This window comes from Podarcis filfolensis (assembly GCF_964270895.1).
Source record: "Podarcis filfolensis genome assembly, chromosome: 11".
In the NCBI taxonomy this organism is placed as follows: domain Eukaryota; kingdom Metazoa; phylum Chordata; class Lepidosauria; order Squamata; family Lacertidae; genus Podarcis; species Podarcis filfolensis.
Window position 1 is genome coordinate 58,762,337 of NC_139613.1, and position 18,405 is coordinate 58,780,741.

The following is an 18,405-nucleotide window of genomic DNA, read 5'->3' on the forward strand; positions in this document are numbered from 1 at the left end:
CTGCCTGATAGTTATCAAACACAATATATGTTGCAGAAAAAATATATGAACAAAACTATCACCTGACAACCCAATAAATAATGATGTTTCATGATACCTCTGAAATTTATTTAACCTTGAAAATTGAGCTCTTTGTTAGAAGCAAAAAGAACTCCAGTTTCAAAAAGTATTCTTTAATCGCTAATAAAACTTTTTGGAAGCTCCAAAAATTATTCTGCATTTTCAGAGTACTGAAACTAATACAATTCTAACTTGCCCCAATTGAGGCTTTACTGTATTTATACTGAGCACAATCCAGCCATACTTAAGCATTTTCAAATCCTAATCATTTTGACAGAAGACTTAAGCAGGTGTCTAATACTGTTCCACTGAAATGAATGATTACTTAGAGTGCAATACTGTACTATATGCAACTGCCTGGATGTAAGGTTATATTGAGATCAGAATAGAAAGTAATAGAAATGCACTGTTAAAAATGTTTAACTGGCTGAATCATGCCCATATTCTTATGTGATATCATCCAGAAGCAGGTTCATTTGAATCCAAGCATTTTAAACATATGTAGTTAAAATGAAAATATTGTGTTTTTAAAATTAAAGCAACACTACCTTGTGATGCCAATGTAGCCTACTTCCTGTTTTGAATAGTTATTTACTAAAGAAATCCCAACATCTTGTAACGATATAATGATTTCTTGTTCTGCCAGTTCAGCTTTTTCACTTTCATATGTTAGTTTGAAAACTTTTTCATCTTGAGTGAACAGAATAATTCGCTGCAAGCCTTCAAAAAATGAAACTAAATAAATAGTTTTGTTTCCCACTTGGATAGGTGTCATCAAGTCCTAAAATGGAAGACAAGCAAATGTTCATTTTCAAGACAACAGTCTCCAGAAAATGCTTTTATTCACCAAGGATTCTGTAGTTTACTGATACCATACACTGAGAGACTGCTTGGTTACTGTGATTGTTTTTCTTTGTATTTTACTCTGTTAATTCATTGTGAGGTGCTTTTATTTTCCTTTAATATCTTATTTTCTGAAGTTGGATTTTACTCTTGTAAACTGTGTTTAGATTTGTATGAAGGGTGGGTATAAAACTATTTGAAATAAATATATTTGCAAGTTTGGATACACTTACAATCTTTTCAAAAATGGTTCTGGCTTATCTCCATCTGCTGTTAGGTATCAGCTGCTGCAATCCACATCTGACACAGCTATTGGTTATCAGTGCCCAACATGGCCCCAAATCAATCTGTACACAACCAGAATTATGTCACTTGATCCAGATGAGGCCTTAACTATGCATCCAATAAAGAAAGTGTGGTTTCAACCAGCCATAGCTGTCAACTTACAGATTTGAAAATAAGGGGCCAGCAGCCTCAAAAATAAGGGATCAGCAGCCAAAATAAGGGATTTTCAGGGCACAGGTATGTTCAACTTCTGACCCCCTCTGAGCCAAAGGCAGAAAGCCCAGCCAGCAGCCAAACGAAGCCTCAAGCGGTGGTTCCCACAGCGCAGCAACCCAGCAAAGGGGATGCAGCAAGGAAAACCATCATCACCTCTCTGCTGGGAAGCGCTGAGCAAAGGCGAGTCCCCAGGCAACGCGGCCGGGCACAAGGCATGCAAGCTCCACCCCCCAGTTGTTCTTAGACTCCTTCTTGGGTGAGCAACGCAGCCAAGCAACACAGCTGGAGCCTCCCTCCTCCCTGGCCAGCAGGGAGGGAGGGAGAGGAGCTGCTTCCTTTGAAACCCGGGAAATTTAAGGGACATCATCAATAAGGGACAGCAGCGGGACACGGCGCTGGGATAAGGGACTTTCCCGCCAAATAAGGGACGGTTGTCAGCTATGCAACCAGCTACGAACAAAGCTCCCAATTAGCTGGGAACCTTGTATAACCTTGTAGGTCAGGTTAGAGCTAATCCTGTATAAGTCACTGCAAACCATGTTACAACAAAAAGTATAGCCCAGATCCAATTGACTCATGGATTTTGTCTGTAATTGCTGGATCTTTGCTCCTGACTACGCCAAAACATTTTAAGTATTAGATTCTTTGACTGTTAATAAACAACACTGATTTGAGCGTTATTAATAGTAGCATACATACATCTTTCTGAGTTACTTCCCCACTGCTCTTTCCACATTTCCATTTCAATGTTCTAGACCCTACAGGATCAGCCCATGTGTACAGAACTGCTTTATTAGGAGACAGAACATCTTCCATTGCATAGTGAGAACTGCAACAAAAAGCAAGAAAAACATAGTAAATCACAATACTAGAAAGAGAAAGGATATGGGAGGGAACAGTAAAGAAGTAGAAATAAAGTTCTGTTGAAGTTAAAAACACTTAGCTGACAGAGAAGGTCAGAGAGAGCCGGGAGAAAATGACCTGATCCATCAAGAAGGAGAGAAAAAACTGAAGGGGACTGTGCCTGCCTCCCAGAGTTCTTTGCTCTCCTGCCTCTGTCACATGACGAGGGTCATAACCCAACCCATTCAGGTCCTCAGTAACTGTTGTCAAATTTCTAGACGGCTTGGGGACAGACAGGCTACTTGACAGACAGACAGACTACCTCCTTGATCCATGCCCGTCTTGGCTGATTAGGGAGTGTCCAGATGTTGCGCGGACCGCCCTGGTTGAAATTATCAATTTGTCCCTTGACACGGGGACATTCCCAGGGGAACTGAAGGAAGCAGTGGTGTGTCCACTCTTAAAGAAAACTTCATTAGATCCCTTAGACCTATCCAATTACCGCCCAGTTTCAAATCTTCCATACCTGGGTAAGGTAATTGAGAGAGCGGTTGCTGAACAGCTTGGTAGGTTTCTGGAGGAAACATCAGCATTAGATCCATTTCAGTCCGGTTTCCGTCCTGGTTTTGGGACAGAGACGGCTCTGGTTGCCCTAACAGATGATCTCCGTAGACAACTGGATCGAGGCAGGTCTGGACTGCTGATCCTTTTAGATTTGTCAGCAGCCTTTGACATGGTCGATCATGATCTTCTGGACCACCGCCTCGCAGACGTGGGAATACAGGGCATAGCCCGTAACTGGCTGTGCTCTTTTATCTCTGGTCGGGGACAGAGGGTGGCACTAGGGAGGGAAATGTCGTCGTGCCACTCCTTGGTGTGTGGAGTGCCGCAGGGCGCAATTCTCTCCCCAATGCTTTTTAACATCTTTATGCGCCCCCTTGCCCAGATTATCCGGAGCTTTGGGCTGGGCTGTCACCAATATGCTGATGACACTCAGCTCTATCTGCTCATGGATGGCCACACCGACTCGGCCCCGAACACACTGACCAAATGCTTGGAAGCTGTGGCTGGATGGTTTCGTGGGAGCCGATTGAAACTAAATCCTTCAAAGACAGAGGTCCTATGGCTAGGTCGGGATGGCATGGGGATGAGGGACCACCTCCCTTCTCTTGCGGGGGCCCAATTAGTGCCATTGCCTTCCGTTAAGAGTTTGGGTGTAATCCTTGATGCCTCCCTTTCCATGGAGGCGCAAGTTACAGCAACAGCCAAGGCGACATTTTTCCACCTTCGCCGCATCAAGCAGTTGGTCCCTTACCTTTCCCGCCCCGACCTGGCCACAGTGATCCATGCGACGGTCATCTCCAGGCTTGACTACTGTAATTCGCTCTACGCGGGGCTGCCCTTGAAGCTGTCCCAGAAACTCCAGCGGGTACAGAATGCTGCAGCGAGGCTCCTCACGGGGTCTCTGCCATGGGAGCATATTCACCCAGTGCTTTTCAAGCTGCACTGGCTCCCGGTGGAGTACAGGGTCAGATTTAAGGTGCTGCTTTTGACCTTTAAAGCCCTTCATGGCCTAGGACCCTCGTACCTACGGGACTGCCTCTCCCGGTATGCCCCACGGAGAGCCTCAAGGTCCATAAATAACAACACCCTAGTGGTCCCAGGCCCTAAGGAAGTTAGATTGGCTTCAACCAGAGCCAGGGCCTTTTCAACTCTGGCTCCGGCCTGGTGGAACGCTCTGCCTCATGAGACCAGGTGGGGCAGGAGGTTACTGTCTCACGAGGCAGAGCGTTCCACCAGGCCCCTGCAGGATCTGATTTCTTTCCGCACGGCCTGTAAGACAGAGTTGTTCCGCCTGGCCTTTGGCTTGGAGCCAATTTGATTCCCTCCCTCCCTCTCTTTCTTTTTTCTTTTCCTTCTCCTCCTGCGATGAGGCTACATTTTAATATTTTAATGTTCCATTATTTTAATGTTGTATTTTATTTTTGTTTTTAAGTTGTAATCATTCATCTTGTTTTTATTATTGCTTGTACACCGCTCTGAGCCCGGCCTTGGCTGGGGAGGGCGGGGTATAAATAAAAAATTATTATTATTATTATTATTATTATTATTATTATTATTACTACTTGAAGGGTGACTTTTCCCTGCATATACTGGCCAGTCCTTGAGATCTTCATTGAAGACACTTCCTCAGGCTACTCAGCCAAGTGATGTGAGTTGGGTAGCAACTATGGACCTTTAGACACCAAATGAAAACCTTTTTGCTTTCCCAGGTATAATATTAATTATAATATCTATTTTAGTGGTTTTAGATTCTTACACCAAGTTATTTCCTATGCTTGCTAGATGTTGGCCTAAACTGCTCTGTTCATAGAGGTTTTAGCCGTTTTAATTTATTTAACATTGGTTTTAGTGTTTGTTTGTTTTTGTCATTTAAAACACTGTGTTACACTTTGTAACGGTAATGGTCTGTAAACTGCCTAAATAATTGTTTTCTCGGTTATATGGGCAGTATAGAAATGTAACAAATGTACAATAGGTTCTCCCTAGAAGTTTAACCTTCACTTTTTGAATGGAATTCAAAAACCAGCACGCGTAAAGTGTCTGGGGCTGGGAAAGATTGCTGAATTAGGGTCAGATGTTAAAAGCCATCAGAGACAGAACAGACCTCTCAAGTATCCTGTGGTCTTCTCTTGCTTTGCTAAATTGAACAAATAACTACTTTAAGATACCCAATACCTGTTTGGCAGTGAAGCACTAGTAACATAATACAGGAAAGAATTTGTATTATTGATTACCAGTATTTACTCAGATAGAATCACAGAACTGTATGGCTGGAAGGGACCATTGGGGTCATTAGTTCAATTCCCTGAAATGCAGGCATTTTTTGCCCAACGCGAGGCTCAAACCAGCAACCCTAGGATTAAGAGTTTCATGCTCTACCAAGACTGAGTTATCCACCTGCAACTACGTGACAAAATCCTACAGTGTTCTGTGTTCCATAGAATTAAAGGAAATCTTGTATATCATGTGAATAAATTCTCTTTATTTGAATTAAGTTTTAATGGGCATTGTGTAATAAATATATTTCCATACCTCTGACATATGTAGTACCTGTATCTGACTAGCTTTGTACCATGCCTGTACCCCACTGTAGGGATATCGTGAAGCGGGCAGTGGGGTCCGGAGGGAGCACACTCCCCACCAGCAGGCAGTCACAGTCTGCCTGCACGCGTGACCCTGGGGTGCAGGGCACATCCCCCCCAGACAAGCCACAGCTGTCTGGAACATCGTTCCCTCTGTCTGACCTTTTGCGGTCTCAGCAGTCTGCGGTGTCCTGTCTGTAACCTTTGTCTCTGAGACCTTTTGTCTCCTTCGTCATACACTGTGCAAGGGGAAAATGACGCGGTGGAAACAGGTGCCAAAATAACTTTGTACCACCCCATGATCTCGGGACCGAAGATGTGTAAAGGTCACAGCCCAAAATGTATCTGCTTGGTTTGCACATTTGTCTCAATAAAAGGAGGCTCCACAGGGCTAGCCAGCAGCTTGCATGCAGCTCACCTGTGCGCAGCTCACTGATGATCATCCCCAGTCTTGTGCCTTCACTTCACCCCACCAGGTTCTTGGTAAGTTAAAGATTCAGAGGAAATAAGTGAGACTGGTGGCAGTAGTGTGAGTTTAGGGGAACCACTGGAGAAGGAGTTGTGTTTTGTTATTGTAGAATGAATAAATAAACCAACCCCCCTACCTTCACCACACATACCTTTGCCCGTATTCAATAATTTCTTCTTTGGTATGGTTAATTAACAGGAAGGGAGCTGCACCATCATGATAATTAGAGAATGTAATTGCTGTTGAATGTTCAGCTGGTGTAACATCCACAATAATGCCTCCAAGCTATCAGATATGAAAATAGTGCATTAAAATTGATTTTATTCATTAGTCTAATTTATTATCACAACAATTATGTTAGTTCTAAAAGCTGAATTAGTTTGGCATATTTTGCTCATTTAAAAGTATTAATTGGTTTCTTTATATGGAGCTGGTTGTTAGCCAAGGGAAGGACTTTTGGCAGTGCCAACGGAACATCCCCTTTCTCTCTTCTTCCTGTTCACCACTGCACCTTCCTTAAAACTGTTCTGGAAGTTCCCCCAACTCTCTGGTGCAAATTTGGAGCAGGTGCACAGGAAGAGGAGAAAGGAGAAGTTCCTTTGCACAAATGAAATGTAACTGAAATGTACTAATTGAATGACAGTCGTACCTTGGTTCTCAAACAGAATGTGTTCTGGGAGTCTCTTCGACTCCTGAAACCATTCAAAAACCAAGGCACAGCTTCCAATTGGCTACAGGAGCATCCTGCAGCCAATCAGAAGCTGTGCTGGATGTTTGGCTTCCGAAAATCAGAACAATCACTTCCAGGTTTCAATCGTTCGGGAGCTGATTTGTTCAGGAGCCAAGGCATTTGAGATCCAAGGTACGACTGTACTTTGTTGGCTTCCACTCCAAGTTAGTTAGTTGTTGGATTAAACTCCAAGATAGTTGCACTTAGTTTCCAGTGAAAAGATAGGTTATCATGACTAACTTACGTCTCAGTTGTTTCAATGGGAGCTAAATGCAACTATCTTGGGGTAGAATTGGGATCAAACTCATGGCAATCCCCTTCAATTCTATGCATTTTGGATAGAGGAAAAAGGTAGAACATGCATTTAAAAGTTATGTAGCTAGTAAATTATGCTACTCACCCTGTTGTCTAAATGTAGCAGCAAACAATTTTCTTGCTTATCAAACCGTATAATTTTTGGTGGAATGTCAGAATGTTCTACTCTAACACGTAACTTGCTTTCATTTTTTTCAGGCCAAAAAGGAGTGCACTGGGGAAGAAAAGGATAAATACATGATTTTGTAAGGATACACATAATGGAAAATAAAGAGCAGCCTCCAAAAATCAACCCTTTATCTTTTTTACCTTAATATTAAGTAATTTTAAGGATTGTGATTCTATTGCTAAACATCATTTGGACATGGGAGATGAAACAATTATTTTAAATTTCAACTACACTTTCAGCTTTAGAAATCTGCATGGATCTGTTCTTTAGAAGATGAGTAAAATTAGTAAGAGTAAGGTAAAAACAAATGAGAAGGTAGATAGAGATAAATTCCATTCTCATGGAGCAGCTTACGCCTGGCATTTGCTGCACAGGCTAGTACCATAAAACTAGAAGAAAACTACAAGAACACTAAAGTAAAAAATGCGGAATACTCACTCAGGCTTTCAGAAGCAAAGGGCATTGCCCTCACTCAAAGACTACATTTAATACCATTTGTATAAATATGTGGACTGTAACTATTCTGAAATGGCCATTTTAAGAATTGTTTACTCTCCGTGGCTAACCCACTCTGAATGTCTCCCACAAAACAGTCACAATTTGCACTATTGCAATCATGTCATCTCTGTTCTTCTACTGTATCACCTTGGTGCCCTTAAATCGATTCAACTTTACTGACAAAATTATTCATCGCTCTTGTAATTCCACCTGCAAAAATCCTCTCCTTAAATCTCTAATCCTGTCTACTCCAGGACCCTACAAAACAATCTTGTCTCACTTTCAAAACCCCAGCTAGCCTCACCCCAGCTCTTCACTCTCTTATCCCATCACAAACCTTTGCTCATCCAGCTTAATCACCCTCAGCTCCCTCAACCCCATCCTTTGTTCTGTGCAGTCCACTGTGTCTGGAAGAACTCCCTAGGATGCCTTTGTGAGGCTACCTCTTAAACATTCAAATCTCTCCTCAAACCCCACCTTTCCTTCAAAGCCTTTGGTAAATAGCTGAATAACATGAGGTAGTCAATATGATGCCTTTCAAATGCTGTTGGACTTCAGTTCTCGTCATTCATGACCACTGGTCATGATTGCTGGGGCTGATGTGAGGCATAGTTCAACATTATCTGAAGCCATGTTGGCTACCTCTGCCCTACGGTAACTAGTGTAAGAACATGTAACAGAAATAATAAATTATTATTCTCTTGTTTACCCCTCCATCAATTTCCTTTCCCTTCCTTTGTTGCCTTCTTTGTGTGCATTTTTAAATTGTACATGCTACGGGCAACAGACCTATTCCATCCTTTTTGGAAATCATCATGTGGTCTCTTCCAACTCTATGATTCTATGATTCTATGTACACAAATGGTGCAATAACAACAAGAGCCTTGATAAGTATATGCTTACTTGGAGAAATGTAGTGACTTGGCAAGCCAAAGTTTAAGTACCATTAAATACCACAATTTCACCCATTTAACTTAGTTCAGTGGAACACAGAAGTACTTAAGTTTGTTTTCATGTTTAGTAGCAATTTTAATTCATCTGATATTTCTTTTTCCCACAATCACTGCAATCATACGGATTGCTGCCAATTACAGTAGTCATCACTTCCCATTTCCGCACATTAATTTTGCTCAAGTGAGTACATTTTCAAGAAGGGTCAGGACAGCTTGCAAAGACAACCAGTGGATTGAGCCTATTAACCCTTAGTTAATTTCTGATGAGTAAGAATGAATACATTAATGTCATTCTCTAGAGATGAAGAAAGTGGTACCAACACTTTGTTCCAGATTGGTGCTTTAAAAAAAAGGGGGGGGGGAAGAACAAATGAACTGAAAATTAACCAAGGCTACAGAATGCAATATTGATGTTAATGAAGACTTGTTGTCGTTTAGTCGTGTCCGACTCTTCGTGACCCCATGGACCAGAGCACGCCAGGCACTCCTGTCTTCCACTGCCTCCCGCAGTTTGGTCAAACACATGTTAGTAGCTAACGAAGACTAAAACAGCATAAATGTTGCTATTAACATAAGCTACGAACAGGGTGTGTAGTGTGTAGTGCAACTGTTTCCTTTGCTGTGTATAGCAAAGGAAACAGATAGGCAAAGAAAAAAAGCATTTTAAACCTTCTATTATTTTTAAGCTTGCATAGTGTAGTTCAGAATCAGACAACTTTAGAATGAGCAGCACTTTATGTGGTGAACTGTGTATGTGATGGGAAGAAGAAATGATTTACAAGTGCCCCAGATACTAGAAGAAATTCAAAATACAGACGATCCCAAAAGACTTACCTGCTGGGAAATTATTGGTATCCACTTTTCACTGTCCTCTTCAGCTACTTCTAAAGTATGCATACTTCTGTTTGTGATCATAAAAAAAGGCGTGAAAGTCACTATTCTAGTGATGTTGAAACTGCTGTTATGTATAGTGACACCAACCTGGGAAAGACAAAAAATGTTTAGTGAACATCTGTCTCATTACTATTAAGGGTGCCCCCAAACTGTATGTGTGTAGTTACTGCTGTTTGCACAATCTGTGAACTTGTTTGCAAGAAGAGTTGGGGGATACAATTCACACAGCATTCTACAGATCAATGCAAATTCTGTCATAAACATCCATATGATTAGTTCCCCAAATGAACATATATTGGAGCAAATGAACATATATTTAACCACATGAAACTGCCTTACACCAAAGCATAACACTGGTCCATCTAGCTCATTATTGTCAGTACTGTCTATAATGACTAGCAGAAACTTTCCAGGGCTTCAAGCATGATTCTGTGGGAGCACACAAAGGTAATCACACTAAGAGACAATTTCATCCGAAAATACAAAGACCAACAACTTAGGGAGGAAGCAGTTGCACAAACAAGTAACTCAGAAAAACACTCCAAAAAGCAAGTGCCTGAGATAGAAGAAGCCAGAAAGGCAGCACAAGCGAGAAGTGAGACTGCTTTGGACAAAGACAAGAACAAACTGCCACTCCAGAGGTAAGAGACAGATCAACTTCCTTTGAGTGAGGTTTCCTGCCTTTGAGCACTAGGAGGAACAGAATTCTGATTTCTCATTCAATGGTGAAGGGAGAATTTACCTTTGGGCACATTCTGATTTAGTATGTTTAACAATGCACTGTCTGTGTCCCTCTGCTGTTCATTTTTCTCTGAAGACTCCTGAATTTCATCCACATTTTGGGGGTGGGAGGAGTAGTCAGTCACAAAACAGAGTCTTGTATATATTCAGCCCAAAGGTCTCCGTTTGCCACTCTGTGGACCAGGAGAAAAGGCAGGCAAAAGCCTCATGCCAAACTTGGTTTGCCACACCATGGAGCAGGAGTGGGGGGGGGGCGGAACTGGAACATAGCAGGCTGGAAGGGGAAAGGAACATAGCAGGCTGGAAGGGGAAAAAATCTGACCCGGACCTTGTAAAATTAATAAACTCACACCAAGTAATTCTCTTGCAGGAAACATGGGAAGAGGGGAGAGTAGATATTAATGGTTTTGATGTTACATCATTACCGGCATGCCCATCTACTAAAGGAGGCCGGCCTAGTGGAGGATTAGTTATAGCAATTTCCTTGAAAATACAGGCAAAACTCACGCTTGTAAATGCTTCCACCTTTGCAATTACAGCCCTGATTACGGGGAAAAACTTTGAACTTGCTATAACAAATGTTTATCTTCCTCCTGGAGGCAACATTGCAGACTTATACAATAAATGGGGAATCTTGGAGGAACATCTTACTCTCTGTCACTCCAAATACCCCAATATACCCAATGTTATAGCAGGGGACTTCAATGCTCGCATTGCAACAAACTGGGAGTCCTTAATCAAAGCCAAATGGTGGATAAGCCCAGAATTCATTAATGACCTCTCCCTCCATAATCAAAGACTTTCCAAAGACAAAAGGGTAAATGAAGCAGGAACCCTTCTTTACCAATTGGTACTACGTCTAAACTTAGTGATTCTAAACGGGAACTGCCCGCCTGACGTACCGGGTGAGTTTACACACATAAGCTCCTCTGCAAACAGTGTCCTGGATTATATGTTAGTATCTCATAACATATTCCCCAAATTTTCCCACTTTAAAGTTGAAAATATTCATCTGAGCGATCACCTACCGTTGGTCGCCACAATGACTATAGACTGGACCCCAGATGGAGACAGACACCCATCACATTTGATTACGAACTCAGCATTGCAAATCAAAGTATAAAATGGTCCGAACTACAGGCCCAAAAATACTCAGCATATTTCCAACAACGACTAAAACAAGCATACTCAGGCTTAATCGAGGATTATTACGATCATGATCAAACTCTAAGACTATTCTCGAACCTGTCGGAAGATCTAACGTCTTTTTTCTCTGTCCCGACGCATAAAATAAATCGAACACAAAGGAAGATAGGTGCACTGTGGTTCAATAGTGCTTGTAAACAGGCTAGACAACTTCTTGGTAACATATACAAAGAGTATAAAGCCTCCGGGGCAACGGTCCTGCCAAAAGAATATTTCCAAGCAAAATTGGCCTACAAGCAAATTCAAAAGGGAGCCAGACAGGAATGGCAAGCGAATCAATGGCGGGCAATCATAGAAGCCTCATCATCACGGAACTCCAGACAATTCTGGCTCCTGGTAAATAAAAGAACTAAAAGATACCCTTTAACTATTATCCCTGCCCCGGTTTGGGAATCTTACTTAAAAAACTACTTTGCCACAACTGACTGTACTGTTAACACAAGAGATGAATCTCAAGATCAGCTTCCCCTCTGGCCCCCCACCGATCCGGAAGACATCCATGACTTGATCGTTAAACTTAAAACAGGGAAAGCGCCTGGACCAGACCTGATCCCGGCAGAAGCTATAAAATACCACGCGGACTGGTGGGCCAAAGCCCTGGCAACCATCTTCGATGCCGTTAACAACTCTGGAATGATCCCGGAAGTATGGAAGGACGCTGTTATCGTTCCAATCCACAAAAAGGGCTCACCAGATGACCCGGGGAATTACAGAAATATCAGTCTGCTCTCAATAGTGGGGAAACTATATGCCCGCTTCCTGTTGAACAGACTTATTCAATGGGCCGAAGAGAAAAAATTAATTGGGCCCGAACAAGCTGGATTCCGCCCAAAACAGTCAACAATAAATCATATTCTAATTTTACAGCATCTTGCCTGGAAATATTCCACCCCAAAGGGTGGCCAACTCTGTGTGGCATTCATTGACCTAAAGGCAGCATTCGATAGTATCTCCAGGAGCATCCTCTGGGAAAAACTCACCCGCTGGGGCATCGACAGAAGGCTTCTCTGGCTAATAATCAAACTCCATGAGAACTCAGCGGCTAGAGTGAGACTCACCCCGGAGGGCGATCTCACCAATTCAATTCCCATTAACAGAGGTGTCCGACAGGGTTGTATATTGGCTCCATTCCTGTTTAATTTGTTCATAAGCGACATGAGGACTCCCCTAATAGAGGCTCAAGAAAGGATTCATGCACCCCGCCTAGCACTTTATCGCTGCCCTTTGTTACTATATGCGGATGACGCTGTCATCCTTTCTTTTTCTAGAGTAGGTCTTATGAGGGCCTTAAAATTTTTTGGATCATATTGTAATGCAAATTCCCTTACAATCAATTATGAGAAATCTAAAATTCTAATTTTCTCAAAGAGCCGGAAACTCCATAATTGGAGAATTGATGGGAGAGTCATCGAACAAGTCTATAGATTCCAATACTTGGGAGTTTGGTTACAACATAACCTTAGATGGAAGGCCCATGTAGCCTATGTTACAAATAGAGCCAAAGCTATCTCCTTGGCGATCTTGCGATTTTTCTTCACCGATGGGGCCCTTCATATCCCATCGGCGTTGAAAGTCTTCAAGGCCAAGGTGATCCCAACAATTGCTTATGCCATCTCAATTTGGGGGACTTTTGTCAACTTATCCCACCTAGAGGTTATTCAAAATCAGTTTTTAAGAGGGATATTGAAACTGCCCAACTGTGTAAGTAATACAGCGCTACGCATGGAACTTAATATTGTATCCCTGGAAAACGCTCTGTGGAAGCACATACTTTGTCACTGGTTATCTCTATGGCACAATCTCCCAAACTTGTACTTGATACAATGCATGTGGAGAGATGATTTCCAGAGCCCATGGGTAAAAAATTTACAACTGAAAATTACGGCAATGGGAATCTCCCCATCCAAATTACTAGAGCAGGATATAGTTCCAGCTAAAAGAACAGTAGCCTGTAAACTAGAGGAGATGGACTTGCAGCAGAAAATGGTCTTGGGCAATGGTACCTGCTCACCTCTAAACCTTGGTTTATTACCCCTCTTAAGGCTCCCAAACTATTTGAATTCCTTAACTTCTTCGGCTCATAGATATGCTTTTGTAAAGGCAAGATTCAACACCTTCCCATCGAACGTGCTGAGAAATAGATTCTCCAATGGACAGATATCGCTCTTATGTGATTGTAATTGTGGGGCACCGGAATCGTTGCATCACATAATTTTTGATTGTGCATTTCATTCATCGGCCAGGAGCAAGTTTCTTGCTCAATATCTAAAGGGAATTGCCGATGATACAAATGAAGCCAAACTGAGATATCTATTAAATGATGATGACCCCTTAAGATCACTCATGGTTGCCAGATTCTTGATCAGCGTTCTATCCCTAAAGAAGAGAAACGGACTCCTGTGCGGCTCGGATAATCCCTCTAAACTATGATCTATGTTTTAGGATGTAATTAGGTGATATCACCATTGATGTCTTCTACTAATTTATGAGTAGAGGGCGATGTTTATGTTACAAATTTAGTGTAATGTATGATGTTGGTCTTTTGTTTTTGTTTTGCTTTGGTTCTTGTCTGTTTTTTGTAAGTTTTGGCGGTTTTAAAATTGGAGTTTTAAGTACATTATGTTGGTATGGGAAACTGTTGTGTGATGGGCCAGTGGCCGTAATAAAGTTCAATACCAAAATGGGGGGCGGAACAGAAGCTACACTCTCTCTCCTTGTCACAGCCGCCGACCAGGAGGATGAGGATGAGGGGCAGGCACTCCGGCGTCACCAAAGCAAACCAGAAGGCAGGCAGGCAGGCTTCAAGATCAAAGGCCAAGAGAAGCAGGCAGGCAGGGACTTAACAGACACGCTCATTCCGTTGCCAGTGTAAAAACAGCAAACCGGGAGGAGGTGGCCAAGTTGTTTTTAAATCAGGGCAGGAGAATGCAAACGCCACACCACCAGTCACACAAGTAGTGCGCACACCAAAACGAAAGACAGAAATACAGTTGTGACCCCCCCCCCAATGGCAGTGGCCGCAGAGGCTGCTGAGGGAAAGAAAAAGAGCGCGCTGGCAGTGGGCCGCTGCGCCTGAAGGCGGGAACGGCCATTGGTGCTGCGGCAAGGGCACCGGTTCTGGAAAATTTATCAATGTAAGTAAACAACTAAGGAATAAAAGAAAGGGGGCATATAAGCGGAACAACCAAATGTAAAGAGCAACGGAAAGGGGTTGGGGGGGGGGCCACAACGCACAAATAACTGTAAAACTAAAACGATAAGGTAAATCTAAAGGGGAAAAGGGGGTTCAGAAACTAGTAAAAAAACTTAGCTGAGTCGGGAGAGCTGGGAGGAATGTACTGTCTGCGTCTAGACAGGAGGAAAAACTGAGTCCAGCCTGCCTCCCACACGTCTTTGCTCCTGTCTAGTGTCTTGCGACAGGATGAACCCTTTCCACTGGATATGATGCCCCACAAACTAAAACATCTCGCCCAGTTCATGTAGGTGGCCAATGGTAAGAGAGGTGGTGATGTGCTTAGATGATGCCAATGCTACAATTCTCCAAAGACAGTGAGAATATTGGGTAGGCAGTAAAGAATGGAAGGGAGAGGGACAAACCCAGCTTTTACAATGCCAGCCTTAGTTTGATCTTTGACGGAATAACTTATGGTTTGTTTGCAGACTGTTAAAGAAATCATATATCACACGTCATAACTTAGCATGGCTTTCCTTTCAATTAAACATGCATAGAATTATGTCCACAATGTATTTAACAGTATTAGTTAAACCAACTCACTTGGTATTCGTTTTTGTTGCCCTTACATTTAACGAAACCATGACTGCCAACAGTATCCAGAGAAAAGTGATCAGAAAGTTCACTGTCTGTCACCATAAGTTGAACCTGTAAGGAGAACATTTGTTATGCTCACTTAATTACAAATGAAATTTAAAGCAAGGAAAAATACAATGGCTGTCATTTGAAAATGAGTAATAGATGGCAGCAACTGGGACCTACATGCTCCTGACTAGTGTTCCAGCCAGCCATGTCCTCTCATTCAGGACATTCAATTTCATTCTCCCTGGTGTTCTGCTGACACCACAAAAGACACCAGCATTCTGTGAGCACTGAGCATGGTCAAGTCCTCATTGGGTTCTTTGAGTACCCCACTTTGCGCCCTAAGGGTTTTATGTACTTCTGCAAACCTTGGAGTTCCTCTATTATGATATTTCTCTCTTGTTTCTTAGTGGCTGTCATAATGAGCATCAGAGTTCACGCTTAACATACTGTATACGTAGTAACTATTGTCTTCCAAATACAAGAACAGTTCAAGAGAATCTTTTCATCTTAAACCCTTCATTATGCACAATAGATAGGTTTTTCTTGACTGGGAATAACTATGCATTTATTAATGACAATATTATCTAGCATCTTCTCTTTTAAAATCTTCTTGCAAAAATCCCCACTACCCAACTTATAAATATACGAAAGTAATAATATCACTTATTAGTAGGAATAGAGAGCACAATATATCGTTTGAAATATACTGATGTATTCTATCATTAGTTTGTATTGCATGATAATAAGTTGAGATAATAAAAGGAAAAATTAAGCTTTTCCTTTTCCCTGCACAGGAAAAATTGGGTGCCCTCCAGATGTTGTTTGGACCTCAAATGACATTATTCCTGAGTACTGGTGAAGCTGACTGGGGCTATGGGATTTGGAGTCAAACATCTAGAAGGCGTCATGTTGACCAGTCCTGGAATATTATATTGAGAGCTTAATGCATTGTATAACTTATTTTGACTCTGGAGATATTTAATTTTCTGAGATTTAAAACAGTACCTTGTTGTTATGGTAAAAGTGTTTTGGTTGGAAAGAAAAAAGAAGTGGCATCTTGTAATCAGGTGGATGTTTGCGATGAATGCCATCAGCTTTGTACTGCAACATTCGACCAGTCTTATTTACCATCCAGTATGGACTGTGAATTGCTATAATCACTTGTCCTATGGCATAGGTTATGTGCACAGCAATATCCAATTCTGTCCTGTCAACGTCAGTGATGCATGAGAATGTGATGAAACTAATTTCTTGCTGATTCATTCGAGTGTAGTATTCAGCAGTCCAATTTTTATCAAGATAATTAAGTAAATGTAATTGCAGCTTGCTCTGATCTAATACTGCGTTATGAATCTGAGTTGAACATCCATTTTCTAGAGTATGGCAGGCTGTACTGTGTCCCTTTGAAAGAAAAGTTCAAAGATATGGTCAATATAGTCCTTAATTCAATAACGATTTCTATTCAAATACAAAACACATGGGGGAATGATCAATTATTTATCATTAGCTTCAACTATGTTTGAAAAGCCATAGTAACAATGATATTGGTAACCATGTCATGTGTTCAGGTTTTTCCTTTGGACACCATGCCGTATCTTTCATATCTTTCTTGTTGGTATCTATCCTCCCAATTATACAGCCGTACTTCGGCTCCCGAATGCCTTAGGAGTCGAACGTTCCGGCTCCTAAATGATCAAAAATTGGAAGTGAGTGTTCTGGTTTTTGAACGTTCTTTTGGAAGCCGCTTCTGCGGCTTCTAACTGGTAAAACTGTTCTGTTCGACTTCCGAGGTACAACTGTATTTGATGTTGTAGTCTTATGGAGCTGTTACTGGAAATAAGCTGCTTTGGAAACATGCCTATAAAGGTTTTGAATAAAAGGTTGCATAAATATCTGGTTGGCCTTAAGTATTGTTTCTAAGGGTAGGAGTTTAAATAGATACCTTTCTGCGCCTGCAATTTTATTAAACATGTGGAACATATTACAAAAAGGTTACAACTGGGAAAGATTGCAAATTCTTATTCATAAATAATAAGCTAACAGCAAATATAACCAATAAAGGGAAGCAGAGAAGGAACTGGAGAGAAGGAACTGGAGAGCCAGTGTGGTGTAGTGGTTAATAGCGGTAGTCTCGTAATCTGGGGAACCGGGTTCGCGTCCCCGCTCCTCCACATGCAGCTGCTGGGTGACCTTGGGCCAGTCACACTTCTTTGAAGTCTCTGTCCCACTCACCTCACAGAGTGCTTGTTGTGGGGGAGGAAGGGAAAGGAGAATGTTAGCCACTTTGAGACTCCTTAAAGGGAGTGAAAGGCGGGATATCAAATCCAAACTCTTCTTCTTCTTCTTCTAAAAAGCTGGCTGCCCTATTACATTCAAATTCATATGTTCCTGCCTGTTGTAGGATGTGGGCGGGGGGGGGGGGTTACCCCATTGTCTTGGATGCCTCCTGCATGCAACCAGGTAAATCAAACTGTACACTAAAGGTGGATATGAACCAGTTAGAAAGGAGGATTGTTAAGAAAGATTAGGTACTCCAAAGTCAATTTTGTACCCTTGGAAGCTAGTAACTGAATTCTAGACAAGAGATAGAACATTTTAGGATATCACCAGAATGCTTTATATTTATGGAACATGCACTGTGATGTTCCAGACAATAAAATAGTATTTTTATATACTTAGAAGAATTGGAAAACAAAAATTAGAGAAAACTACCTCTAAGGAATAAGCAATCTGATATGGAAGAAGATTGCGGAGAAGAACAGAAGGCCATAAATGAACAACATATGGTAAATCCCACTGATCATCTACACAAACTGAAGATATCAGAGTATCTTGCATTGGAACAATATTGATGATGAGTGGATGGTTAGATGATTTTGTAGGCTGACATTTCTTCTGCAACACTTTGCCAAAATTCTTCACCATTTCATCAAAGCTAACTCCTTCACTTGATGCATACTCTCCAGAAGTTCCACCTTCATCAGCCACTGGTCGAAAAAAGAGTAGCGCTCTGTAAATAAGCACACCAATTATTATCCTCATCTCACTTTCCAGTTGAAAACATTCAGTGTGACACAATGACTCATTTAGATGGCATGTTTACAAGTTCTGCTGAAGTTAGTTATTATGTCAATGAAACATTCAAGAAATTAATAAATAAATATTTACAAGAAATAAATAAAACAATCACAATCAATTTGAACCACATACCGGTAGTTGC

The 18,405-nt window shown here is 41.7% G+C and overlaps 1 protein-coding gene across 3 annotated transcripts in view; it reads right to left on the bottom strand.

Moving 5' to 3' along the window:
* The window catches only part of VPS13A (vacuolar protein sorting 13 homolog A), a 153,405-nt gene that overhangs the window by 34,783 nt on the left and 100,217 nt on the right, over positions 1–18,405 (bottom strand). For all 3 annotated transcript variants that reach the window (XM_083576421.1, XM_083576420.1, XM_083576422.1), the window contains exons 47-54: positions 17,898–18,195; positions 16,191–16,586; positions 15,144–15,248; positions 9,362–9,508; positions 6,993–7,121; positions 6,014–6,147; positions 2,104–2,233; positions 609–841 (exon numbers count right to left, since the gene is read on the bottom strand). In XM_083576421.1, the coding sequence (XP_083432547.1) occupies positions 609–841; positions 2,104–2,233; positions 6,014–6,147; positions 6,993–7,121; positions 9,362–9,508; positions 15,144–15,248; positions 16,191–16,586; positions 17,898–18,195 (1,572 nt within the window). The remainder of the gene's footprint in view (positions 1–608; positions 842–2,103; positions 2,234–6,013; positions 6,148–6,992; positions 7,122–9,361; positions 9,509–15,143; positions 15,249–16,190; positions 16,587–17,897; positions 18,196–18,405) is intronic.